The sequence below is a fragment of the Neophocaena asiaeorientalis genome, unplaced genomic scaffold (genome assembly GCF_003031525.2).
Source record: "Neophocaena asiaeorientalis asiaeorientalis breed wild unplaced genomic scaffold, Neophocaena_asiaeorientalis_V1.1 scaffold14, whole genome shotgun sequence".
NCBI classification, from domain to species: Eukaryota; Metazoa; Chordata; class Mammalia; order Artiodactyla; family Phocoenidae; genus Neophocaena; species Neophocaena asiaeorientalis.
Window position 1 is genome coordinate 7,164,793 of NW_020175192.1, and position 27,484 is coordinate 7,192,276.

General features: G+C 42.8%; 1 protein-coding gene across 1 annotated transcript in view; it reads right to left on the reverse strand.

The window, feature by feature from the left end:
- The window catches only part of UNC5D (unc-5 netrin receptor D), a 584,073-nt gene that overhangs the window by 37,844 nt on the left and 518,745 nt on the right, over window positions 1-27,484 (reverse strand). The window contains exons 12-13 of the mRNA XM_024765069.1: window positions 6,011-6,179; window positions 4,234-4,461 (exon numbers count right to left, since the gene is read on the reverse strand). Of these exons, the coding sequence (XP_024620837.1) occupies window positions 4,234-4,461; window positions 6,011-6,179 (397 nt within the window). The remainder of the gene's footprint in view (window positions 1-4,233; window positions 4,462-6,010; window positions 6,180-27,484) is intronic.

Consider the following 27,484-nt stretch of genomic DNA (forward strand, 5'->3'; position numbering starts at 1 on the left):
GGTGTGCTTCAGGGATACTAAAACAAGCAGGCTGAATTTACATATTTATGAGACAAAACTGTTTAAGTACACACACACACATACACACACACACACACAGAAGTTATGTCGCTGTGGTGTTTTCCTTTAACTGCTTTACGTGAATGATATTTTCCAAGGTTGTATTATTGATAAACACAAGAGCTACATCTGGAGGAAATCCTCTGAAATTAGATTCTAAATCTCCATTAATGCCAAGTAAGTAAGGAGGACCCAGAGGTACTGAATAGGAGTGCTGGGAGAAATCGAGAAAAAAATTAGTTGTGTTTTTTTTTTCCCCCTCTAAGATAGGGCAAGTGCTTAATTCCTTGCTTCCCCTATGTTAAGGTTTGTTTGAACTGTGTGTGTGTGTGTGTGTGTGTGTGTGTGTGTGTGAGAGAGAGAGAGAGAGAGAGAGAGAGAATGTAATAAAATAACAAAAACCTAGGTCTTAACATGTTACAACTTTGAAAATATATCACCGTTCCTCAACCTTTGGTTTGAATTCATCAAAAGTGCCAATGTCAAACACAAACATAAAATTGCAGCTCTAATTATTACAGAAATACAGAAACAGGAAGGACAAGAAGTCATTGGTCCCTTTCTCACCTTAAGGCAGATGGCATTTGTATTTTTTTAAAAAAGCCTATCTGAGCGGATTTAATTTTCCATTGAGATGGTTTTAGATGTATTTATTAGAACATAGCTTCAAAAATCTGAAACCAAATTAATTACGCCTTACCAAGGTACATGAGGCATTTTGCTTCTGTGATTCAAAGAAATTGCTACTAGGATTCAGATGAAATATCCCCAGAGCAAATGGGAAGCAGCCCTGCAGGAGGCAAAGGAGGACATGGCAAAAAAATGAAGAATGTTTGTTTGATTACTAAAATCCTATAAAGGAATATTTTTTGGTGAGGCCACTGTCTTGCCAGGTCCCCACCTAGTTCTAAGAGGACAGGAGAGTTGGGTCTAGAAGCTGCCCTTCTTCCAAGGATTTCCAGTGAGAAGGTGGGCTTTTGCGGGGACATAGAGATGTCCAGGGAGATGGAAATGGCGTGAAAATGCAACCATGTCCTTTAACCAGGCTTCCTTCTTGGTTACAAGCCCAGGTCTAGCTGGGCTCATATGTACCATTACTTTGAGCTATGAAAGATGTACTACAATAAATGCAGCAACTGTCACAGCCACGCTTGGTCTCTAGTTCCAAATCGTGACAAACATTTTCATTACAGTGATAACGGAACAGAGGCAAATTCCAGGGTAGGCAATTTCTGCAGAAATGCTTCATGAAAAAAAAAAACTACCTATGAATTTTGATTAAGAAGTTAGGGTTCTATTTGAGTTATAGAAGGTGAGTCATCACTGCATACAAGATGTTCAGCTCACACCACACAAGTTGGGAGGAGCGAATATTAATGTGTGAAGTCTTTTAGAGGTTCCGAAAGTGTCCTGTTGCTACGGCTTTCTTCAAGTGGAACTGTTTTAGTGGGTTAGTAACTATATATTTCCCTCTAATTAAATACCATATATGAAGCCATGAAAAAATATGACATAGATGATTTGGGATATGAAGGACGTTTAAATGAACCTGGGGAGGAGGTCCTGAACACATTCACTTAGCAATATAAAAATCCAGAAAGCAAGATTCCTTTCTTGCGCAAGACTCAGAGACTAAGACCGCGGAGTAAACGGTTGTGTTCAGAAAAGCTACAAGTTATGTTCTAATCTTTCTGTGGGCCAGAAAAGTTATTCAGCCAAGGCTGATGGTCTCTCAGAAGCCCAGGGGAGAAGCATGCCCTTTGCTGTTCACGACAGCTGTCACATACATTCTGTCAATAACAAGTACAACCCAACTCAACTTTAAAATCAGCTTTATTTGACATAATAGGAGAGGGAAAGAATCACTGGAGGTAATCAGATTCCGATCAATGGGGCCAAAGGTATCTCCACTGGAAAAAACATTTCTCTACAGCAAAATTAAAGAATTTTAAGAAATCTCTCTCAGTGATGAAATAAAGACATTTATATTCAATACGAGGGAGTATACCCGTTTCTCGAGCATTGATTAAGAAGGGTCTCCTACCCACAGGGACGGATAATGGTTTGAAAAGCTGTGGTTTGAGCATCACTTTCATGATTCCCACTGCAATTCAGCTGTTAGCAGTTGAGCTCTTCTAGAATTTGAGAGCAGTGAATGGGAATGAAAAGACATTATCTCCAAGTCCCTTAGAAGAAACTCCTCAGGCAAATGTCTAACTCACTGGTATATACATCAGCAGTGAGACTGTTATTCAAAGGAGATTCCAGACTGGTTATGATGGCTGACTTCCAAGGCACTTGTGATGAACAGATCCTCAACAGTAACCCTAGTTAGCAGTGGGTTACTCATATGAGCCCGGGAGATTGGAAATCCTCCCCGCCCCCCCCTCCATGTTTACTCAGCTTTCAAAATCTGGCTGAGTTACTAAACATCCACTTGTGTGATGGTGCGTTTTACAACTATTCAGTGGCGGTAGGAACCTCAATTTTCTTTTTGAAGTACAGTTGGTTTACAGTGTCGTGTTAATTTCTGCTGTACCGCAAACTTTTTTTTCTTATTAGTTATCTATTTTATACCTATTAGTGTATAACATGTCAATCCCCATCTCCCACTTCATCCCACCACCACCACCACCACACCTTTCTCTCCCCGCTTGGTGTCCATACATTTGTTCTCTACATCTGCGTACATCTGCGTCTCTATTTCTGCTGCCTTGCAAACCGTGTACTGCAAAGTGATTGTATATACACATATATATACACACACATTGTTTTTCATATTCTTTTCCCTTATGGTTTATCACAGGATATTGAATATAGTTCCCTGTACTGTAAAGTAGGACCTTGTTGTTCATCTATTCTATGTATAATAGTTTGCATCTGCTAATCCCAAACTCCCACTCCCTCCCTCCCTCCCCCCATCCTCCTGGCAACCACAAATCTGTGAGTCTGTTTCTGTTTCGTAGATAGGTTCATTTGTGTCATATTTTTAGATTCCACATACAAGTGATATCACATGTCAATTTATTATTTTTGATTACTGAATGTCAGGTATTTTATCTTGGAGAAATCCTCTGATTAGGGGGTCTCAGAAGCAGATGAAGAGTTTAAAATGCCATTCCTAGGATGAGGTTTAACTGCTTATACTCAAGTTCTTTACAGAATGGCACCCCTTATGAAAAAGGTCCCTTTTGTGAACAGCCAAATATGAAGCGTGCCCTTTATAATGACCTGTGCTACTGAAGAGGTAGTCAGGGAAGATTTGGGCACATAGGTTGGCACTGTGTCACCTTTATTGATTTATATTCAGGATTCAGGTCACTGTATCTCTTCTGTTGGTAAATATGAGTTTTCCAGCTCAGTGTCTTAAAAGCTAGTTCCTGAGGAAAAGCTCTGCATCATGGACTTAACGATCCAGAACTGGAATAGCTGGCATCTGGGATGTGTCAGGAGAGCTATTTATATAAGGGCAGAGCTTACACAGGCACTTCTGCATTATCTTTGCTGCTATTAATAAACTTGCACTCTTTGTGAGTAGCTAATTTAAAAGGAATCATGCATGATTAAAAGGACCAAAAATGGAAAGGAACCATCTCTGCGCTAGTAACCCTAAAAATTAATAGACTGTGTGTCCAGGATGTCACGTGACAGCCTGCTGAGAGGTATGCTTTATAATCGTTGTTCCCCAACTGCAACCTTCGGGAGACCAAGCACTTTTCTTACTGCTCGCCGTACATCAAATAACTCTTGTTCCTGTGGTTCACGCCATTCTCTTTTCTGGACATGGTATCCCTTCCGCTTTTGCTCTTAAATCTCATTCATGCAAGAAAGTACCCTGAGGGTCCTCCAGAACTCTTCTCCAATTCCTCTCTTGCAATTGGGTCTCTGTTTTCTGAATCTCAACTATACTTCTAGTCAATTTTCTCATTTAGCACACAGTGTTCCTTATGTGTTAATTTAACCCTTCTCTCGACTGGCAAGTATCTTGTACCCTCAGCACATTGTTGGACACATAGTAACACAGCTCTTGTTTCGAGAGAGGTTTCCCCATCTAGCCAGTGATGTGGGTTCATTTTCCAGACCCTCTGCAATCAGATTCTCTATTGATACCGATCTTCAGGAAACCCCGTGCTTTCATGACACCACAGGAAGAATTATAGAGAAAAGGCTGACCTGAAATGCACAAGGGGTATTGTCCACACAGTAGACCCTCAAGTTGTAGTCCAGAGAGTTACAGGACATGCAGCCAAAAACCGCAACCTTGAGCTGCTTCACGGCACAGTCTGTGATTGGTTCTCCAGTGAGGGCGTATGTTCCAAAGCTGTCTAGGAGCACGTAGCACGCAAAGGGGTCCAAAAGGCAGTAACAGGATGTGGATTCATCCTCCACTGACATCACTTCCTGTTGGGAAAAGGTCTGTTGAATTCTCTCAGCTTGGGAAATAAAATGTGATTTAACAGTCACTTTGCAAGGACATAACATTTTTTTTCAGAATATTTTTATTGAACTCATTTTCTCAAAATAACTGCTGACATCAGGAACTGAATGAATGGCTATATTCAGGGTGTTGGGATTCGATTTAGTAGATTATAACAAACGTCACTTTCAAAGTTCTCCAATTTTCAGTTAATTTGTTCAAGGCCAAATTAAAAACAACAACAACAAAAAACAGCCCTGAACATTAATATCAATGAGCAAACTCATGTTTTTATAAAGGTCTATTTCTGAAAACCTCCTTCCCTATCCTTAAGGTAATATTTCTTTCAAATACTTTTTCCTCTTTCATTCCATCAAAATCATTTACGAGGGACCATTCAATAAATGGTTTGGATAAGACGTATCAGAATATTTCACCCTCCCTGAGAAGGTATGGGTGGCATGTGATAGGACACGAATCTGACACCATCTGGATATAAATGACAGTGTGGAAGTGCTGGGAAGAAAAACAAAGATGGTAAAAATCAAGGCAAAGCAAGACGTAATGGAAAAGAGAAAAAACCTGGTCCCTTTAGGAAACCCATGGAACTTAACACCCGGGGAAATTTGCCTGTGGATGTATCACAACTGAATAAATAGCAGAATGCGTTTTCAATAAAGAATGGCGACAAGTTTCAAGACACAGCCGGGCAGGGTAAATGTCATCCACTGAAGCAACTGGGAATTTTCTTCTCCTCAAGAAACATGATTTTCCTTTGACTTCTTTTGCCTGGAGCACCGACTGGGGAGGTAGGATCCCAGGGCTGGACTAGGTCATTGTGTTCCAGCAAGATAATTCACCTACTTTCATGCATACTGACCTCAGACACCAAGGAATCCCGATCAGACAGATAAATCAGAGGTTTCCCTAAGAACAGTCATTCCGCTGCCATCTTTCTTTGCTGTGGCTGTCTCCCTCGTCCTTACTCTCCTCTTCTGGATTCTCATTCTGTCCCTTTTGTTCTCTCCTTGTACTGTTTCTTACATGTACTCATACACACAGGGCAAGATAGAATGATTTTCAATGCATTCATTAATTCATGAACATCTATTTAGCAGCTACTCTGTTTCTGAATACTTCAACATAGATTTGTTACAATCCCTACGATGGCAAAAACAGATAGAGTGATTCCTTTTATGAATCCAGCTTGCTTGCCCTGGGCCTCTTCCCTAACCCCACAGAAGCCACAGAGGAAAGTCAGTTCAGACAGGGACATGGCCTGGGAACAAAGGCGGGAGTCACAGTCTTATGTACCAAAGGCAGATACACAGGGTACATGTACACACACACTGCCCCCCAAACACTAGCCAATACCTCGAGGATGCTGTGAACACTTGCCACCAACCCTCTGAAAAACAAGTAAATGCTCACAAATTTCACGGCTGACTTGTGTGAAGAGAGGGTAAAAGTTAAATCCATTCCACGGGTGGAACCCAAACCCCGTTTTTTAAAAAAGAAAGACTCAGGTCTCACCTCCCACTTGCCCTGCTGGGTCCTCTTCTTCAAATGGATATTCCAGTGCTCAGAACTGACGTCTGCACAATGTGGAATGGTCAGGGCAAAGGGAGTGGTGACAGTCATGTCGGGGGGACCACAGGTGACTTCCGGACTCAGGAGCACCTCAGAGCCATCTGACTGGAGGCTGTACGGTTGGGAAAGGATAAAAGAGAGAAGCGTGTAAAGGAGCGGGGCATATTTGAATGAGAATTTAGTTGCAGGTTTAGCAAAATCCTTTCCCGGGACTCCCTCCTGAGTAACACCACCTCCTGGAGGATGGCTCTTCTAGACCACAGCCATCTATCCTGAACTGCCCAAGCACACAGGCTGAGGTTGAGCCTAGATTTCAAATCTAGGTTTTGAAAAACAAAATGACAAATGCTTCTTCAGAAATACAGGGCAGAGCAGGAGAAAGCAAAGACCTGGCCGGCGGGTCACACACCAGCTGCTGAATCCTTATTCTCACTGATAACGTTATCAGTGACCGAAGCCAAGGACCTAATGACCGATCTGGTAATCTTACCATCATCACACTCCTTTCTCCCAACAACACATTCTATAAATATGTTTAATGCTACTTAGCCGCAAAACAAATTATTTTTGTAAACAAAGCAACACTTCAAACGTACCAGGATTGAGTATGTCTCTTCTGGTTTTGAAAACATTTATTTTCTGCCAATGCACAAATACACAAGTTATATAGCAAGAGCACAGTAGACAGTTATAAACGGCATAATCAAATACATAAATATATATGATGTTTCATCTCTTTCCTATTTTAGCTCTAAATTTAAAATCATTCTACCTAAACCTGGTGTTCAGATTTTTCTGTATTGTGAATAATTTACAATACGAAGGCAGAGCCACGACACAGATCAAAGAAATTTAACTAAGAGGAAATAATACCACCTTACTGAATGCCTCCCTCTTCCATTTTTGCGTCTTTTGTTTTTAATCTCTGCCCCAAAGAGTAAATGGGGTAGTTCACAGGACAGCAATCAGTGAGAACCCAGAAGTCTCCTCATTTTCCCCAACTGCTTATATGTTTTTGAACAAGCCAGTTGATTTTTTCCCCCTTCATTTTCACTTGTAAGAAATATACTGATACAGAATATAGTCCATAAAGCAGTTTAGGACGCTCAGAGGAACAATGGAACATGAGAGCTAGGACTGGTATTATTACCTAGGCTTTCTCTCATCTCACCTAGGAAGGACATTTAAGAAATGTCATCCCCGGTCAAAAAAGCAGCCCTTTGAGCAGGATGGAATCAGTACTGAAAGATACTACCTTGTCTGTGATGTTGTGTGAACAAACAGGTTTTCTATGAGGACGCCTAACAAGTTGTTAATTTCTGAATTGCTTTTGATGACAGGACACTGCTTGTTCCCTCTCCAGTTGGTCATGGCCACACTTTAGCTCATTATCTATAATTCACTGTTACCATAAAAGGCACGGCCTATAAGCTAGAAGGAGCATCTTGTATCTACTGTATCTAAATTAGACCTGAACACCATCACAGCGTCTTCCTCCCTCCCCAAGAAGCACTGGAGCTGCCTTCCGAAAATTCAGCCTTCCACGTAGGCAAACCAAAGTTACCGATTCTTCCCATACAGGCAAAGCACAGACTAAACTGAAAATGTCTTTTATGCATTTATATGTCGAAGCAGGGCAGGCAAGCCGGGGAGGTGGGTGGGTTTGGAAAGTCCTGTATTAGCAATGACAAGTGCTCTATGAACAGCCTAGAACGCTATACTTGAGGTTTGAAAAAAATGTAAAATTCCAGTGTAAACTGTACCCAGCGCGAGGTGGCAGCTTGCGTGTGGATGCCTGCCAGCGGCCACTGGAGAGGGTTAAGTGCTTTCTGTGTAATTGCCGCCTGCCTCCTTCACAGACAGGGATTGCAGGGGTGCTTCTGAGTGACCAACGACAAGCTCTCCTAAAAGAACAATTTAATCGCTTTCAGAGAATGATCCCCCTTGTTGAACGTATTATTCAAACATATGGGAATTGGGGGAATTATTTAATGCCAAGTGAATGGAAAGTAGCTAATTAGTGAACTCTCACACTCATTGTGAATAGCAGGGCTCCTTTCGGTAATAATGTCGGCAGCTGAGAAGTCGGAGGTGGTGCCCATGGAAACTTAACGTGCGGACTGGGATGGGGCTTTGCATTAAGCAGCCGTTGGGCATTTCCGGAAGTGCAAAGGAAGTAAATTAAGACATATCTAATCCTCCTACCGTGAAAAGGGTGTCCGTGCATGCAGGTCTCTCTCTGGTGAAGGAACAAAATTTAATCTCTCCGTTTTTTTCCCCCGACAATTAATAATAATTTGCCCTTTTCTGCCACCTTCTATCTGTGGCAATCAGGGAGATTTACAGATATTGATTAAAGCTCTCCACACGCCTGTGTGGGCAGGTGGTAACAATATAAGGTCACAGAAAAGTCAATCAAAGAGATGGCAGCCGAATCACCACAGATTTCTGACTTCCAGGCTCCTGACCCCTGTGAGCAGATGCACTTTGCTTCTCTGTTAGCACTAGGAGATTGCTGGTCGAACTGCTGGCTCTTGTGACATCCCAAGTGAAGATGGAGGAGAAGATGTAGTGCAAGTGTAGCCATGAATACAGACCTAGGACATCTAGGGACAAGATAGCTGAGGAGAGGAGGCTTTAATTGGGCAAAGCCAAAGATTTGGGAGGAAAGCATGGATGGCATTTAAGTTTGCCCACATTACATAGTATATGCCAAGGAAGTATTCGTGCTCTTGCTAGGTGTTAAAAAAAGAAAAAAGGCAACACATTTTTCTAAAATTGCTGTGAGCTAATAATAACTGGGAACTAATAACAGCAGCGATTTCAGGACCGTGATATGAACAACGTCAGTGCATCACACACCCTCCTGTATGAAAAGTCTGCTGGCGTGAGACTTTTGCTATTTAATTTTTTCATTGTGTCCCCTCCCCGGCCTTTGTCTCCATATATATGCTGTGCATGTTTACGAATGCTTACGGATACAAAAAGATCAATAATTTAAGAGCCAGGTCTGTGTAAGCAGGTGGCTTGTTGAGTAACTATGTGGAAACATGGTTGTGAATTCAAACTTCTGCTCTCGCAGTGCAGCTGAGAATTCTGGAGAAAATTCTGCCAGCTTTGCAGCTTTGATGCCCCCAACCACGAAATAAATATACATGGCAGGAACGGGTGCTGGTAAAGGGCTTGGGAGCATCTTGCCTGGGAATCTGGCAAGACAGAAAGCCCCACGTGACTAACCCCGTTTAGTTACCGGCAGGGGAAACCAAGAGGAGCCGCAGAGAACACAGAATGTGGATGAAAAGAACATTCTTGTGTCCTCACTGTGCTCTTTGTGGCATCATCCCTGATATTACACCCCTCGTCTGACTTTTTCTGTGGCATGAAAACCAGACACGGTGGCAGAAGGGAAAGGCTTTCGGAGCCTCACTTGCCTCCCATGCAACGTAATACCTACTCTAAGATTGTTCTAGAGTTAAACGAAGTTAAGCCTAAAAAGCACCTAGTGTGTGCTCCATGCATAAAAGTTCTGCTTCTCAACTGAACTCCCACCTCTCCTACCTTTTTATGAGTCTTAGTTCTATAGCAACTGTGTTTTTGAGATGGCCACTTTATTCACTAGATGGTTCTTATCTCAGTACGTGCCTTAGGGATGTGCACTATAAGAGATGAAGGCACCTTGGCAGTGCTTTCATGCTTCCCTTCCATGGTCTGTCCTCAACTCATGATATTGAGTTGAGGAATCCCACTAAAAATGCCAGCTTGTTCCCCCTCGAGGAACTGCAGCTGTTTCTGCTGCTCTGGAATTTTCCTCCAGACGTCCCCATGATTATCTCCCTCGTGCCCTTCAGACCTTTGCTGCAATGACACCTACTAACAAGGCGTTCCCCAATTATGCCTAAGCCGTGGAACTGCAACGTTCCTACATCAAAACCTGATCTTTGTTTTTCTTTTTTTTCTTTCTTTTTTTTCCCTGCGGTACGCGGGCCTCTCACCGTTGCGGAGCACAGGCTCCGGACGCGCAGGCTCAGCGGCCGTGGCTCACAGGCCCAGCCGCTCTGCGGCATGTGGGATATTCCCGGACTGGGGCACGAACCCGTGTCCCCTGCATCGGCAGGCGGACCCTCAACCACTGCGCCACCAGGGAAGCCCTGTTTTTCTTTGACTTCACACTCATTCCCTCCAATGCACTATACCATTTGTTTATTTTCCTCTTCCACAGACTGAAATGTAAGCTCTATGAGGCCAGGGATTTTTTTTTTTTTCTGTTTTGGTCATTGTTGTACCCATTTCCCGCACCCCAGTGCCTAATATAGGCCTCAAGCACTCACAAGTATTTGTTGAAGCAAGCTTAGGAGCCAGTGGTTTCCACTGATCAAATCTAGAACATCTTGAGAATCAAAGTGAATAATGGTGGTAAAGGATGATAACCCACTGAATAACATAAGAACCCACGAAAGATACAGATATAAATGAATGGATGAGTGGGAAGGGAAAACTCTTCCATACAATAGGAAGCCAACTAATAAATGTAGGAAGTCATCATTTGACAACCAATCATATTAATAACTGACTCAGTTAAGAATTATGAACGGGATGCTAATTGGTGAAATTTTTAAGAAAAGAACTATTTATGTGGTTTCAAAGTATCTTCCCACACTTAAAAATTACAAAGGGTAAACATGACTTTATACTTGAGAACCTTGGCAGACACCACCTAACCCAAGTCATCAAAGTTAATCTTGCCAGTAATGGGATGAATTTTCAGAACATACTTCCCGATAAGAAAAAGGGAAAAGAACTCAGCGTCGCTTCTGTAATGTTCCTGCCAATAATACATAACCTGAATCTAATCAAGAGAATTATCAGACAAATACCAGCCCAAACTGAGGGACATTCTGCAAAATAGCTGATGTGCACTCTTAAAAGTAGTCAATATCATGAACTAGAGAGAGACTCAGGAACTACTCCAGATCAGAGGAGACCAAAGGCATGTGACAACAAAACGAAGTGAATGGAACTGGATTTTCCTTTGCCATAAAGGACATTATTCAGATAAGAGGTGATATAGGAACCAAGTCTGCAGAGTAGATAATAGTATTGTATCAATGTTAATTTCCTGATTGTGAGAATTGTGCTGTGTTTATGTAAGAGTTTGTGTTTAGAATATACACACTGAAGTATCTAGGGGGAAAAGGGAACATCTTGTTCACAATGGTTAAAAAAATATAGGTGGATGTGTATTTATTAATTCCTCTCTCCATATATGCACGTCTCTCTCCATGCACATGCGGAGAAAGAGTAGAACACAGTCAATGTAGTAAAACGTTAACATTTGTGAATCTGGATGTGGGAGAACTGGGAACTCTTTATACAGTTGACCCTTGAACCACATGGGAGTTTAGGGGCGCCAACGCTCTGTGAAGTCGAAAACCGCATCCGTGGTTCCACATGCATGGATCCAACCAAGCACAGATAGCAGTGTTTACTATTAAAAAGTGAACCCAGCCAGTTCAAACCCGTGTCGTTCAAGAGTCACCTGTACTATTCTTGCCACTTTTCCTTAAGTTTTAAAATTTCGTCAAAACAAACAAACAAAAAAATATGAATGAATGAATGAAGAGAGGCCCAGGGAGAATCTGTCCGGAACTCTTAAAATGAAGTCAGCAGGGTCGCTGACAGCCGCACACAGTGTGTGGTGGAGGCGATGAGCGTTCTGAACTTGGTGGTGGTGAGGTCACGGTCCAAACCTTGGCACACCGTGACTCACATTCTGTAGCGCCAAAGTCACGACGTAAGGTCACGGTGAAAGTCAGCCACAAGGTGGCAAGTGCTAACCACGGCAGGTCTGGAGGTGCATCCGGGCACATTTTGCTTTTGCTCTCAATATCTCTTGACCTGACCCCAGGCTTGTAGCGTGTCACTCTCTTCAAGCAAAACAATCAGCTCCATATTTAAAGACGAGATTTTCACTGTTGTTGTCGTCGGCCATGCTGTGCTTGGTAGTTATCGTTCCCTCCTTTCCTCCTTGTGGTCTGTATTATAGATGAATGTAGGTTTGATCACCTTTTCCCAGAGCATCACTCAGGAATGCGGGCAGGAGAGTAATGATAGTTTTACTATGCCAGACCCTGGGTCGATCCATAATTAAAGCATATTTTAATGGAACAGACATAAAAGGCCGATGGACGGAAGCTGTACTTAGTTTTAAAATTGGAGCTCTGAAAGCAAGCTGGCTCCAGCCTCCTACAGTTTTGGGCCTGAGATGACACAGTTTTACTATTATCATTCTCTTTTTCTCTTTTCATTGAAACCCTGGTACACTGACCTAGAGTGCTAACTTTGCTATGGATAAAGATCAGTTTGCCGTTTATGATTTCTCATTTTACTCGAGTCAAGACACCTGTCTCACTCTGCAGCTCTGACCAGATCTTTGAGATCAGTCCCAGGAAACGATAATCACAGAATCTCTCGGAGTTATGGGCCCTTTAGAAGGCAGCGTGGCTCATCAATCCATCCCAATAGCATGACTAGGTTTCCTGGGGGATTTATCTCTAGTAACTGCTGTGTATGACTTAAGAAAATAGACTTCTGGAAAGGGAGAATAGGGGATCAGGAGAATAGAGGAGAAAAGAGAGAAGTTGAGCAAAGCCTCTTCATCACAACTGATTCCTCTTTCAGTCTTTAAGTGGCCCTAAAACTGTAACGTGGTTTCAGACTCCTTGGGTAGCTTGTTTACAATTATATTCGTGGATACCACCCATGACGATTCGGATTCAGTATTTCTGAGGTAGGAGCTGGGAACTCATGCTTTTCACTTGCGTTCCTTGCTTGCAAGTTAGCCCTGGCGCTGACGTTTGAGCAAAGTTGTGTGGTTCTTGAGAAAATATCCGAAGCAAAGCCTCACGCAGCTGGGGCTGGGTGGTCTGTCAGATATACATCGGGTAGGCTTCTGAAATGGAATTCAGACGCCGGTCAAGTTGAAATGCTCACGATTATGGCTTTGGATGGTGCTACTATGGTTGAAACGCACAGGGACTGTTCCTACATCCTCTTTCTCTAAGGAGCACGCGTATTAATATGGAAGGCTCTCAGGTTGGGGGGTTGATGAGCAGTAACTGGAAATAACGTTACAGCCCTTCAAGCCATTCTATGCCATTAGTTGGGGCGGGAGAGGGGCAGTTAGAAGGGTGGATTGCAATAAGCAACAAGCTCTATTAACTGAGGATGGAGGCATACATCTCTGCTATTAAAGGGTTTAAAGATCTGTGTCACCCGCTTGGTATTATCTGCAGTAGGATCACGGGAAGGGAGGTGGCACAAGGGGCTTGGGGTGGGAGGGCAGTTACATACAGGCTGGAATGAGGATTTGACCTTGCTGAAGTTTGAGTAACACCACACTGAGAGACTAAACTGTTTGCTGGATGTTCAGGGCTTTAGTTTACACACACTTCACAGGGTGTTTACCAATTAATATACTAAAGGAATCGCAAATCATGTGTAAATCACCAGTTCCTAGACACAATTTAAACCTCATCTTTCATGCAGTGTTGGCGTTTTAGCTTTGTTTACTATGAGAAGTGGAATAATGATGGCTCAGGGAGAGTGCTTTAAAGTGCAAGACGGGGAGGGGAGAAGATCTAGGCGGCATGCTGCTATGACAGTTTTTATTATCTGCTAAGTGGTTTACTCACTGGCATTTTGAATGGGCAAAACAGGCTTCCCTGGAGGAACCTGAGTCCTATGTCATAGAATCATTTCATTTCGGGGGCTGGGAAAGGACCTAAGAGTAATCAGGCCAACACCATCACCATTCAGATGAGGAAACAGAAGGGCATGCTACAGGGTGGAGGGACGCGGCCGAAGTCACACCCACTTGTGACAGAGCTGGGATTAGAATCTCCTGTCCTGGGGTGTGTGTCTGTGTGGGGCGGGGGCGACGGGCAGTGGGAGAGACGGATGTTCCCTGGGATGTGGTCTCCAAACCTGGAACTTCGAAGGTGTAATGTTGGCATGAGAACTGCTAAGATTGTTTTCATAGACCCTGGAGAAAGCCTTAGGAAAACAGGGCTTTGAGATGCGCAGAGTGGTCACAGAGGCCTGTGTTGGTTTCCTTTTATTGCTGTTCCATAGACTTACTGGATGAAAACAGCCCAAATTCATAATGTTACAGTATTGTAGGTAGAAGTCCCATAGAGCTAAAATGAAGGTGTCAGTGGGGCTGTGTTCCTTCTGGAGGTTCTAGGAAAGGATCCATTACCCTGCCTCTTCCAGCTTCTAGAGGCTGCCTGCATTCCTTGGCTGGAAACCCCTTCTTCCATCTGTGAGCGGTAATAACATCAGTCTCCTTATCTGAGTCTGGTACTTCCGCCTTCCTCTTATAAGGCTCCTTCTGTGAGCTCACCTGCATAATCCAGGATAATCTCTCCTTCTCAAGGTCCTTAACCTTCATCACATCTGCAAAGTCCCTACTGCCACGTAAGGTTCCGGGTATTAGGATGTGGACATCCTTGGGGCGCCACTCTTCTGTCTACCACCGGGACTTTCATGGCTTGTTCACTTTGAAGTCAGGACCTAAAGACCCCTCTGTCGCTGCCTCCTGACCCACTGCCGTCTCCCAGACACCACACGATCTTGCAGGTGTCGGTTGACTTTTGGGTTATCTTCACGCTTCAGCTGCGGAAGTTTCTATGCAGAGCGAAGCTCCATATCTGCATATAACTTTATGGGGTCCTGGGAAGTTGTTAAAAAGACCGTAACCAAGGAAGCGAGGCGGTTGATCATCCAGGTTTTCAAAGGGCGTGTTTTAGTAAGCAAGGACGGCAGCCTCAGTGTGGGTTGGCATCTTCTCCCGGCATCTTTATTAGGCTATAACTAAGTGAAGTGGAAAGGATGACATATATTAAATATCTTAATAGGACAGGTTATTTCTGTTTCCAGCATGGGCAGTAAAAGAGATGGCACATACAAAATAAAAATAATTATAGTATGTGCTGTTCCTTTACAATGTGCAACCAAACTCATGAACCAATGATTTTCCTCTATTGAATTAAGGTGCCCCTTCCATTCAGACCTATTAACCATGTTCACAAACCATTGTTATCTTGTCAATGGCATCTTTAATTAAAGACTCCTCTGGACCACTCTAATCACTTCGCTTTGTGAGCTCACGTGGGCTTCAAAAGCACTTTGATTAGAATGACGGTAATTTTTATTTATGCGTGTTTGTTTGGGGACCAAGGGGGTGGTGTGAGGTAGAAGGATGGGTAAAGGCCTTGATACGAAGAAATTCTCCTTTCCAAAAAGAGCAGATCATAGAATGACAAAGTGAGAATCTCCCCCCGCCTTTTCTTTTCCCCGTTTCACTATTTTTCTCTTCCCCTCCTCATTCTGGGGGCTAATGGCATTATAGTCTAACCTAAATGACTTTGTGAAGAAACCACTGTGATTTTACTGTGGGAAAGAGCCCAATCTTTAGCTAAAGTTGCATTAACCCTTCTAGGCCATTAAGGTACCATTTGATAAACTGCCCCTTTTATTATACTGCATGACACTGGCAGCCTGAAAGAATTAATGTGTTTCCCATATGGTAGCAATGTGCTCCCTCTCGCTAGCACAAGTAGTACCTTTGTTTGTTACTTCAGAGCCGCTCTCCTCCTCAGTGGTCCCCTATGCCTGTTATAGAGTTAATTAATGCCAAATCTCCTCAAAGGGATAGGTAGACGCCACTAATTTGATTCTTCCAATAAAGATTTCTCAAACTCAAAGCAACAAACCAAATTCAAATCCATGACTGACCGCCAAACAGAAACAGTGACAGGGATAATTCGTTCATTTATATCCATCAGTATCTAGCACGGAAAGCCTGGCAAAGTGGACAGGGACAAAGCTTGTTTAAGGTGGCATAAGCACCCACCCCAGCCTGACTGGTCATTCATCTCCTAATCTAAATATCAGCCCACTCAGAGTCCATGGTTTGGACCCATAGGATATACCTCTAAAGTACCAATCATAGGCCAGAATGTTATGAGAAACAGAGGCTACAGGAATTGACGCAGGATGTCCTTTGTATCATCACAAGGCTGTTGATTTTACTTTTAATTTTTTATTGAAGTATGGTTGATTTACAATGTGCTAATTTCTGCTGTACAGCAAAGTGACTCACTTATATATACATTCATTTTTTAAAATATTCTTTTCCATTATGGTTTATCCCAGGAGATTGGATATAGTTCCCTGGGCTATATAGTAGGACCTTTTGTTTATCCATTCTAAGTGTAATAGTTTGTGTCTACTAACCCCAGACTCCCAGTGCATCCCTCCCCCTCTCACACTCCCCCTTGACAGCCACAAGTCTGTTCTGTATGTCTGTGAGTCTGTTTCTGTTTTGTAGATAGGTTCATTTGTGCCATATTTTAGATTCCACATATAAGTGATATCATATGGTATTTGTCTTTCTGACTTACTTCACTTAGTATGATCATCTCTAGTTGCATCCATGTCGCTGCAAATGGCATTATTTCGTTCTTTTTTATGGCCGAGTAGTATTCCATTGTATATATGTACCACATCTTTATATCTGTCAATAGACATTTAAGTTGTTTCTATGTCTTGGCTATTGTAAATAGTGCTGCTATGGACATTAGAGTGCATGTATCTTTTCAAATTATACTTTTGTCTAGGTATATGCCTAGGAGTGAGATTGCTGGGTCATATGGTAACTCTATTTTTAGTTTTCTGAGGAAACTCCATACTGTTTTCCATAGTGACCGCACCAACTTACACTCCCACCAACGGTGTAGGAGGGTTCCCTTTTCTCCACACCCTCTCTAGCATTTGTTATTTGTAGACTTTTATGAATAATTGTGATGTTGAGCATCTTTTCATGTGCCTGCTGGCCATCTGTATGTTGTCTTTGGAGAAATATCTTTTAAGGTCATCTTTTGATTGGGTTTTTTTGTTGTTGTTGAGTTGTATGAGCTATTTGTATATTTTGGAGATTAAGCCCTTGTCAGTTGCATCATTTGCAAATATTTTCTCACATTCCGCAGGTTGTCTTTTCGTTTTTTTTTTAATTAAAAAATTTTTTTATGCTTTCCTTTGCTCTGCAAAAGCTTGTAAGCTTGATTAGGTACCATTTGTTTATTTTTGTTTTCATTTCTATTGCTTTGGGAGACTGACCTGAGAAAACAGTGGTATGATTTATGTCAGAGAATGTTTTCCTACACTCTCTTCTAGGAGTTTTATGGTGTCATGTCTTATATTTAAGCCTTCAAGACAAAGCTTTTGATTTTAGAGTGAACACTTAATATGTTTGCTATCACTGAATTAAACTTTCTGCTGAGTCTAGGCATGTGTTAGTAGTTAAATGGGAATGACTCAGTATCACTGAGTCAGAGCTCAAGCAAATTCCATGGATTTTGTATCTTTGTAATTAAAAAAAAAAAGGATAGACAAAATAATATCAAAATGTAGCATGCAGTTTGCACAGGACTTCTATTTAAAGTCACTTTACTGTCCTCACTCAAATCCTGGAATGCAGTTAATAATACACAAAATTTATAGATGATAAAATTGAGGCTTGGAGAAGGAAAATGACTAGCTCAAAGCCACCCAGGCTGGACGTGGCAAAGGGGATTGGAACTCAAAGCCTCCTGGATCCCCGTGTTGTCCTCACTCTGCTATATCATCTCGTTTCTGATAATTCTTTATTTCTCACGCAGTGTCAATGACTAAGTCTGTACTACTCTCCTGACAAGTTATGTATGTCATTAGTTTACTTCAGGATTGGCAGAGTCTTACCTAGCTAGGAAGGCAAAGCAAACAAAAGGAAGGCAGAAGATCCCCCTGTGCGTGAGGCATACAAACATGGCCCATTATTGGGACATTTTGCTGTAAGTAGCATTGCTGTCACATGCTAGGGCCAAATGTGGGATTTCAATTCAGCAGTTGTCTGTTTTCTTGAATATATTACATATTATTTTTGTCTCTTATTTATTTATTCTTTAATCAGTTTTCTTCCTATCCCTTTTCTTGTTAAGTCAAAGAGCTGTGTTTATTCCCTGGAAAGAAATCCAGAGCTGCTCCCGGAGCAGCTGTTATCACAAACTCTCAGGTGACTTCAGCTGGCAAGTCTCTCTCTACTAATTAATCATCAGTTTCCAAGCCAGAATTCTGGGAATTATCTCCAAGTCCTTCATCTCTCTCACCCCACATTAACACACGCATGCGCACACCAGCGGACCTGGCCGAGTTTCTCCCAAAGTCTCTCCCTCAAAGCTCTCCATTGGGCGAGAGCTCTGTGACCCCCAACTAGGTAGGGTCTACAAGCCCCTTGGCAACCTGAAGAAGCTACAGAAGACAGACCTTTATCCTTCCTCCTCCCAATAAAGATTTCTTGGGGTTCATGTCTCTCAGGGGGCATTTGAGGCAGGAGGTAGATGGACCCCAGTCTGAATAGTTTCTCCCTTGTGGACAGAAACTCCATAATAGCAGAAACTCCCTAAAAGCAGGATGATGGAGGAGGCTGGGCCCTGCCCAGATAGAAGATAAGAGACCACATATTCCTCATTCTTGAAGTCAAGGAGACCTCCCTGACTACACATACGCAGAAAGGCTCCCTGGAGGTCAAAAAGGGAAGGGGTGCCACCTCATAGTAAGTGATGAAAACTACCCATAGGCTTCTTCACTAGAATCCATCTTGGCTAAGAGATGCGGACGCACACAGGGGAGGACCCTGATCACAGCCTGGCAAAGCAAGATGATTGGTCAAAGGAAATCCAGAAGAAATGCCCCATAAAAGTGATTCAAACTGCCATGAGGGTGCGACTCTCTCTCTCTCTCTCTCTCTCTCCCTCTCTCTCCCTCTCCCTCCCTCTCCCTCTCCCTGAGTCCGCCCGTGTCTATCCACACGTGCTGTACTCTTTTTCCTCCTAATAAACACTTGCTTCACTTAAAAAAAAAAAAAAAAACCCCCATTGACAGCAACGTGGGGATTAGAGAAAGGATTTAAAACGTTCGCACCTAGAGACAAGGACACTCAAAAGTAGAGTGACTATAATTTACTGTCCAAATTGAGATACCTTGGAGTGTGAAAAGGAGGGCTATTAATATCTGTGCTAGGCAAAATGAGGCATCTTTTCACTGTGCTCAGAAGGAGACTAGTATGATGAAGACTTGAACGTGGCCAGGGGCAGTGGAGTTGAAGGAGAAGATAGTACATCTCAAGTGTAAATATGACCGGGCCTCCCGAATCTTCAGCCTCAGCAATCCCTACCCATCAAGTACATTGCCGTTTCCCCTAGGCGGCAGCAAACAACATTCTACATGGTCAAACCTTTATTTTTTCAGCTGCATTCCTCATCACTCTTCCTTTCATATTTTGTTCTGATTTGCTTAGTTCCAAAACACGTGATGCTATTTATTTTTTTACTTATTTTTTAATTAATTTACTTCTGGCTGCCTTGGGTGTTGCGGCGCGCGGGGGTCTCTCTCTAGCTGTTGTGCGCGGGGTCCAGAGTGCGTGGGGTCTGTAGTTGTGGCGCACGGGCTTAGGTGCCCTGGGGCATGTGGGATCTTAGTTCCCTGGCCAGGGGATTGAGCCCGCATCCCCTGCATTGGAAGGCGGATTCTTATGGAAAGCCAGGGAAGTCGCTATGTGATGCTACTTCTACCTCTGTGCCTTTGCACATTCTGTTCCCTTTGATTGGAATGCCCTTTACTCTCTGTCAGGTTTTAAGTCAATTGTCAATTCCTCTCTGAAACCTTCCCTGAGCCTTTACCCAGGGTTCATCCCTTCACTCCTGGTTAGTATCTGGGTACGTTTGTCACCACATGTAGCGCACTGCAACATCATCATTCATTTAACTGGGTTTGCTTCCGGGGTCTCATCTATTATGGTATGAAGTGGCTCTAGTTTTCCTAGTAGTCACTCTAGCAGGGTGCCCTGAAGATATTTAACTTTGAGGCCATAACTTTTCAGTAACATCGAATTATTAAAATAGTTTGTTTGGGGGACTGATTTTTGTTCATTTAAAAACTTTAATCTCACATCTGATTCAAAATTCCACCCACGCCCCCAGTAGCTCTGCACGCGGACACATCTGTGCCCACACACTCATGCATATTTGCATGAACACACACAAGGTTCTAGCTACTGGGTCTGAAGCAGACAACTTGCTCCCTCATGCATTCCCTCTTCCACGAGCTTAGCTCTGTGGCATTATGGTAGAGAAAAGGAAAATAGACACCATCTCCTACTTAACTGTGGCGTATTTTCCTTGGATGGCTTAAGTTTCTTAAGATAATCCTTAATGAATTCAGTATAAGTAGGTGATGACTCCAAAAGGCCTCGCTGGCAGAGGGTGCGGGTGACTGGATTGCAAACAGTATCCCTAGGCATCTGTTGTTCCTTGTGTGTTTCAGGTACACCTGCCAACCAGCCCCCAGCTGGCAGCATCTTTACCTGCTCTCTGAGCCCCTGAAGTGGCCTCTGGCAAACCTGTTTTCCATCTCACTTAACCTCTCTGGCTCCCACTTCCTGGCCCATCTTCTCTACCTCTTGGGAATATGGGGAATTGGAGATTACAGAAGCACTCTTTGCCCCTCTCTCCTGTGCTTTGGCAGCTTGCCCTCTCTTCTCAAAGCTTTTTATTTTTTCCCTCTTCCCTGGAAGCACTGAACAAGTCAACAAACTGATAAACAATGAGGAAATCAGGTAGCCATATCCATTTCCTGCAGATGACCTGAATCTTATGAGTAGTTCTCCTGGGCTTACTCTCTTTGGCTTTGGCGAGCAGAGGGACAGCCATCTTTGATCCCCATACTTCTCCAAACTGTGACTTCTCTCTCTCTCTCTTCACGTGCAATTCTTACATCAATAGGGAGGGATAAGGCATGACGTGTAGGTGGGCGGGGGAGTGGTGGCGCCCATTCTGATGAAATGATGCTTCTCAGCAGGTTCCGCAGGGAGGTGGGAAAATTAGACTTGACGTTATCCTGGCGAAATCTCTGAAATCAGAGAGATCTTCCAGACACGATCTTCCTACATATACACAATCTGTCCTCCAACCAGCACCTCCGCCAGAGTAACCTCCTTACATATAAGGGCTCCTGTTTTTCTTGGTTCACAGTACTGAGTACATTTGGCCCTTGTCACTGACCGAACTGAGCTGGTAACTCTTGCAGTGAGAAGGTGTAGTATTCTTTTGTTGTTGTGTTTTTGCCTGAGCTGCTGTAGGATGGCTTGAGACGTAACCTAGTGGGTAAGTCCTCCAAGCTGGAGAAGGCAAACAGAGATGCAAATCATCCCAGGGGTTTTGGCCAGGTCTCCTCCCTGCAGTAATGTCCTGATCAGTCACCTGGTGTCAGGGTAGAGCCAAAGGCAGGTGCCCTTATTTTATGCTCAAGAGGTAAGGTTTTGACTGGGACCCCTACACTAATTGCAGTAGCCTGATGGCAGGGGTTTCTTAGCTTCGGTGAAATCAGAGCCCTTGGAGGCTCTGATTCATAAAATATGAACTCAGTTTCATATTTTACTGGGATGGGTGCTTTTAGAATGGCCTCAAATGTCTGCTTTGACATAAAGAGTAGTTTACTAGAAACGGATTCATTTCATGAAGACCATCTTTACAAGTAGAATGGCCATACATATCTGTTTTCTTTTTAGCCTTCTAGAAATGAGGTCCTCCCAAACAGCCTAAGGACATTTCTCAGTGCTTGTATCCTCTCTCAGGCATGGTATGTGAGCAAGTGTGTGTTTATAATTTTGTTTGTGTGTGTGTCATTCTTGCAACCATGGAGGAAAGGCCACATGAAGCCATTCCATAGAAGTAGCTACAGTGCGGTACTGAATGGTGAGCCTGTTACCAGAGAAGAAATTGTCTAGTCCCTTCCGTTTCAGGCCTCCTTTTTTCTGTCTTCCTAGTCTTATATTTGGTCTTATTTCATGCTTTGCTATCAAAGCTATTGTACCATCAAGGCACCACTCCCCCCAAAAGTTAATGTTTCCTACCATCACCATGTCTGCCTTCTCACTCCTCACCCCAAGATGTACCCAGTGGGAAGACCATACCATTTGAGGGAAAATAAAAGCACAGGAGAAAAACGGTGGTTGAAATACTCCATCTAGGTTGAGCCCAAATTCCAAATATGTGTCCTTTCGTAAATTCTTCAGTAAGATTACATTTCCAACTCTAGTCTAAGCATTTGGTCAGGAATATCCACATGACAGTGTAATTGGAAAAAGAAATGAATGTTTGTTTTTGGTTTCATTTTATTGCCTCTCAGAAGAAAGCTCCATATAGTAATGTTCTGGTCCATTTCTCTACTCACCAACCGTGGGTGGGAAGGGGGGTACAAAACGAGAGCTGGGAGTGGAACGATTGTGCTACATCCATATCATTTTCTTATTGGGGTGTATGTGGGGGAAACCTCTGAAAGGCGACAACTGATTTTTTAATCCTCTTGTTTAAACACCTTAATTAAAAAAAAAATTTTATTGGAGTATAGTTGATTTACAATGTTGTTTCAGGTGTACAGTAAAGTGAAAACAGTTATACATCTATCCACTCCTTTTAAGACTCTTCCCATATAGGTCATTACAGAGTACTGAGAAGAGTTCCCTGTGCTATACAGTAGTTTCTTAATAGTTAATCTATTTTATATATAGTAGTGTGTATATGTCAACCCCAGTCTCCCAATTTATCCCCCCCTTTCCCCTCTGGGTGACCATAAGTTTGTTTTCTACATCTGTGACTGTTTCTCTTTTGTAGATTAAAAAAAAAAATGAACTTTTTTTTTAAGATTCTACGTATAAGTGAGGTATTTGTATTTGTCTTTCTCTGTCTGACTTCATTTGGTATGATAATCCATCCATGTTGCTGCAAATGGCATTATTTCACTCTTTTTTATGGCTGAGTAATATTCCATTGTGTATGTATGACATCTTTATCCATTCCTCTGACACTTAGGTTGTTTCCATGTCTTGGATGTTGTACTGCAATGAACACTGGGGTGCATGTATCTTTTCAAATTATGGTTTTCTCTGAATATATGCCCAGGAGTGGGACTGCTGGATCATAGGGTAGTTCTATTTAACACTCTTTTTTTTTTTTTTGTGGTATGCGGGCCTCTCACTGTTGTGGCCTCTCCCGTTGCGGGGCACAGGCTCCGGACGCGCAGGCTCAGCGGCCATGGCTCACGGGCCCAGCCGCTCCGTGGCATGTGGGATCTTCCCGGACCGGGGCACGAACCCGCGTCCCCTGCAGCGGCAGGCAGACTCTCAACCACTGCGCCACCAGGGAAACCCTAAACACCCTTTTTTAACAAAAGTTACCAAAACCTGTTTAGAGAGGATGAAAAATCCACATCCCCCCAAAGCTCCTGAAGAAATGTTAGACCCAAATTCTTTCAAATTCAAGTTTGGGAAAAGAGGCAGCCTTGTTGAGAGTGATCACTGCTGGTTTCCTGCCCTCCAAAGCCGTCTTCGATAAAGGTGGCCACATTTGGCATTGACTGAGCTTCTTAAATACACTTGATCCAGGAGAATCCTAAGGGCCTCTCACCAGCAAATACTTCTGGCAGCTCCAAGTTTATGCCATTGCCTTTCGGTGAGGCTACTCTAGCTTCTGTGACATCACAAAGCATCCTCTGTTTTGTGAGTGGAGCAGTGCCTGAAACTTAACCCTTCTGTCTGTCGGTGGCTGGGCCTGGGGTAGAGTTGGAAGGAAGCTGCTTAAGGCAATATTCGGGCATCAGAGTGACTTCAAAGCAGAGAATAAATGCTTGGATTTGACACCTACACCCCAATGTTCATAGCAGCACTATTTACAACATCCAAGACATGGAAGCAACCCAGTGTCCGTCAATAGACAGATGGATAAAGAAGATGTAGTACATATATACAATGGAATATTCCTCAGCTATAAAAAAGAATGAAATATTACCATTTGTAGCAATACAGATGGACCTAGAGATTATCATCCTGAGTGAAGTCAAAGACAAATATTATATCACTTATACGTGGAATCTAAAATAACGGATTTATTTATGAAACAGACTCACAGACATAAGAAAACAAACTTACGGTTACCAAAGGGGAAAGCTAGGGGGAGGGATTAATAGATAAACGACAAGGATTTAACTGTATAGCAAAGGGAGCTACATTCAGTATCCTGTAATAACCTATAATGGAAAAGAATCTGAAAAAATATATGTATAACTGAATCACTTTGCTGTAACCGGAAACTAACATTTTAAGTCAACTATACCTCACTTAAAAATAAAAAAGCCTGGATTTACCTACTGTTCTATACCCCCTTCCTACCTTACGCTGTATACATACTGGAAAATGTATCCTGGAGCTGGAAATCACTGAGTTAATAACCCTTATACCTTTCTTTGTCTGGTGAATTTCTACTGATCTTTTAGCCACCTTCCTTCCCTACCTACTATGCCTCTCTCTCTGAATCTATCCTTAGAACAGATTAAGGGCCTCCTCTATTTTTCCCATTGTTTTCTGTGAAATCCTCTACTGCAGTGTCATTCCACATTGAAGTATAAAGTTACTGCCTTCGCCAAATCTGGGTCCCATTCTGTATGTTTCATGGTGTATTTCCATTATTAGGCATAAGCCCCATCTCTCATCAAACATGTCTTACTGGACTCAAGAATAATACACTTAATTATTCCTTAAAGTGGGGAGTGTGACATAGTCTAAAAGTACATTATTAGTCAGAAACTTTTGGTGCCCAGTCCTGCTACCACCTAGGCAAACCTAACTTTTTTTTGGTCTTCAAGTCTACAAAATTAGGGTAATTATCATTACTTACCACAGCAGGATGGATGAGAAGATTAAAGGAAATCTTGTAGGTAGAATACTTTATCAAATTTAAATGTATCAATTAGGTGTTCAATTAGGTGTTCTTATTTTATCTTTCAAATTGTAGTATCACTGTATGTCATGCAATCCTACAACATCCCTATGAGGTAGGTACCTACTATTGTTTTTCAGATGAGGACGCAGAGTCAAGGAGCTTCATAAACTTACCTAAGGTCACATGAATAAAACCAGTGAGTCTTAAGTCTGAACCCAGAGCTCAGATGCCTGAGTGCGCACTCTTAGCCCCTGAACTCAAATGTCTCCTAACATCATGTCCACCAAGTTTCAGCACTGAGGTGACACCTGTTTCCAGACCTTTTTCTCTCAACTATGATGATGTAACAACAGCCACTTACCTCTGTCTGCTCCTGCCTAATTCTCGGTGCTCTTACAGAGCGATTCCAGGCGATGCCTCTTTACAGGGGCCAAACCTTGGCATGCAACGTCAGAAAGCTGTTTGTTTCCCTAAAGTCTCCGACGTCAAGGAGAGGTGGCATCCTTTAGTCCGTGAGCACCGCAATTGGAGTCAGATATCCTGAAGTCAAATCCCAGCTCACTGGTAAGTAACAGGCCCTCGCAAAGCAGCCTCACTTCTTTGAACCTTCATTTTTCAGATCTTTTTTTCTCATCTCAAAAATTGGGACAAAATCCCCTTCTTTTGAACATAACTGGGGAGATTAAATGAGTTAAGCACCTGAGAGCACCTTTGCAAGTTATACTGAAACAGAGGTAAGAAATTACTTTTCCGAGGATGCGAAGTCCCCTTCTAGCGAACCATTTAAGGTGTATATATGTACAAAAAGTCAACAGAGTTAATTCCCTCAGCATTATAACCAACCGAAAGTCCAGACTGCTGGAGGAGGTTAGAAAAGATTCATTAGGATGGTCAAGTCTGAGAGTGTAGACAAAGCAGGGATATTGAGGAAGGAAAGTGACATCATTCCACTTAATGGAAAGTACAGACTTGCCACGTATGCAAGTAGGACATCCCAAGAGAGACAGAGCACATTCAATTCAAACAATGAACAACCTCCCTTGAAACTTACCAGAATATTAAATATATATCCATCTGAGACTATTTGAATACTGGGGCTTGTTTTGAGTCTGTGGTTAACGCCACTCACCCATACCCCTGGATATCTGGTACAGAGTTTGGATACTTGATATCCATTATGGTTCCACTAAATCATCACCCTGCTACACCAGGGGTGTGTAACTCAGAAAGGAGCAACAGAAATAAATCATCAACAGCAAAATGGAACGGCCTTTCAACACAGCATTTCAACACAGCATTTCAACACAGCATAAAGATGGTGTTCAGAGAATCCCACTGTGATTCTGTGTGTGTGGAGGTGATGGAGACTCAGAAAACCCAGTTCTCACACCTGTGACCCGAGAGGGAGGGAACTCAGATGGTTCTAGAGGAAAAGGTGAAAGAGCCAGAGAGAGCAGTGCCGTACCAGCTCCACGAACTTAGAGGAACTGCGCCTTAATCTGGACACAAGTTCAGAATAACAGAGCATGAGATGACCATGGGTTTACAAGTGGCCTTACAAAGAAAAGTTGACACTGAAAAGTTGACACTGAAAAGTATATCAGTTGTCTTCTCCTGATTCATCACAGGACTAAAAGCAGAACTCGGATGCAAGCAGCCTCCTGGCAAGGATGGAAAAACAAATGTACCTGAGCTTTAGAAAAAGTAACTAAAAGGCATTTACTATTTTTAGTGTTTCTGTAAGTATGCAGTTTGGAGCTCCTCCAAAAGGACTGAGACTAGCCAAGGAAGCTAAGTGGGCTGTAGTCTAGTGGTGTGAAGTAGGAACATCTGGGAAGGTTTCAGCAACATGGAAAAAAATGTGTGCATTCTACAATTTTATTTCATCCTCTGTTAAACAGAGAACTACACGCTTACTTCATAGATCTGAAGTCCTGGATGAACTCTTCTTGTTTCCATCCACCTTCCTGAACAGCAGCAATGAACCTGAGCCTCAGATACACATGGATAAACCAAACTGATTAACATGGAACTTACAAAGCTTAGCAGGGGGTGATCCCAGGAGGCCAAAGCTGTCTTTCAAAGGCTTTGAGCTCTGGTGAGTTTTTATGTATTTCTCTTTCTTATTTTTCAACTGCAGGATGTCCCAAGTAATATTTCCCTCATTTTTTGAGCCATTTAATTTAAGTCCCTGTATGTTTGATGCCTTTGGACACATGCTAGCTCTGACCTCCTAAAAAGAAAGTTCTAGTAAGAGATGGGGATTGAGGTGAGCTGTGCATTAGGTGCCTTTGAAAATGTGGATGAGCCCTAGGCTGGTTCTTGCATAATGAGGTGAAAGACCCTGGGGGTGGGTTTGAGAGGAAGGAGCTGAACACAGGCTCCGTGGACTCCTTACCTCTAAACCACCAAGGGAACAGGATGCAGCGGGGAGGAGGGTTTGCAGGAGGCCATGATTTTCAGGCAAGGTTGACTGGATTCTGCCTCAAACTTGATTTTTGAAGGGTGATGCATTTAAGAGCGTATGTATAATTGACCATGACCT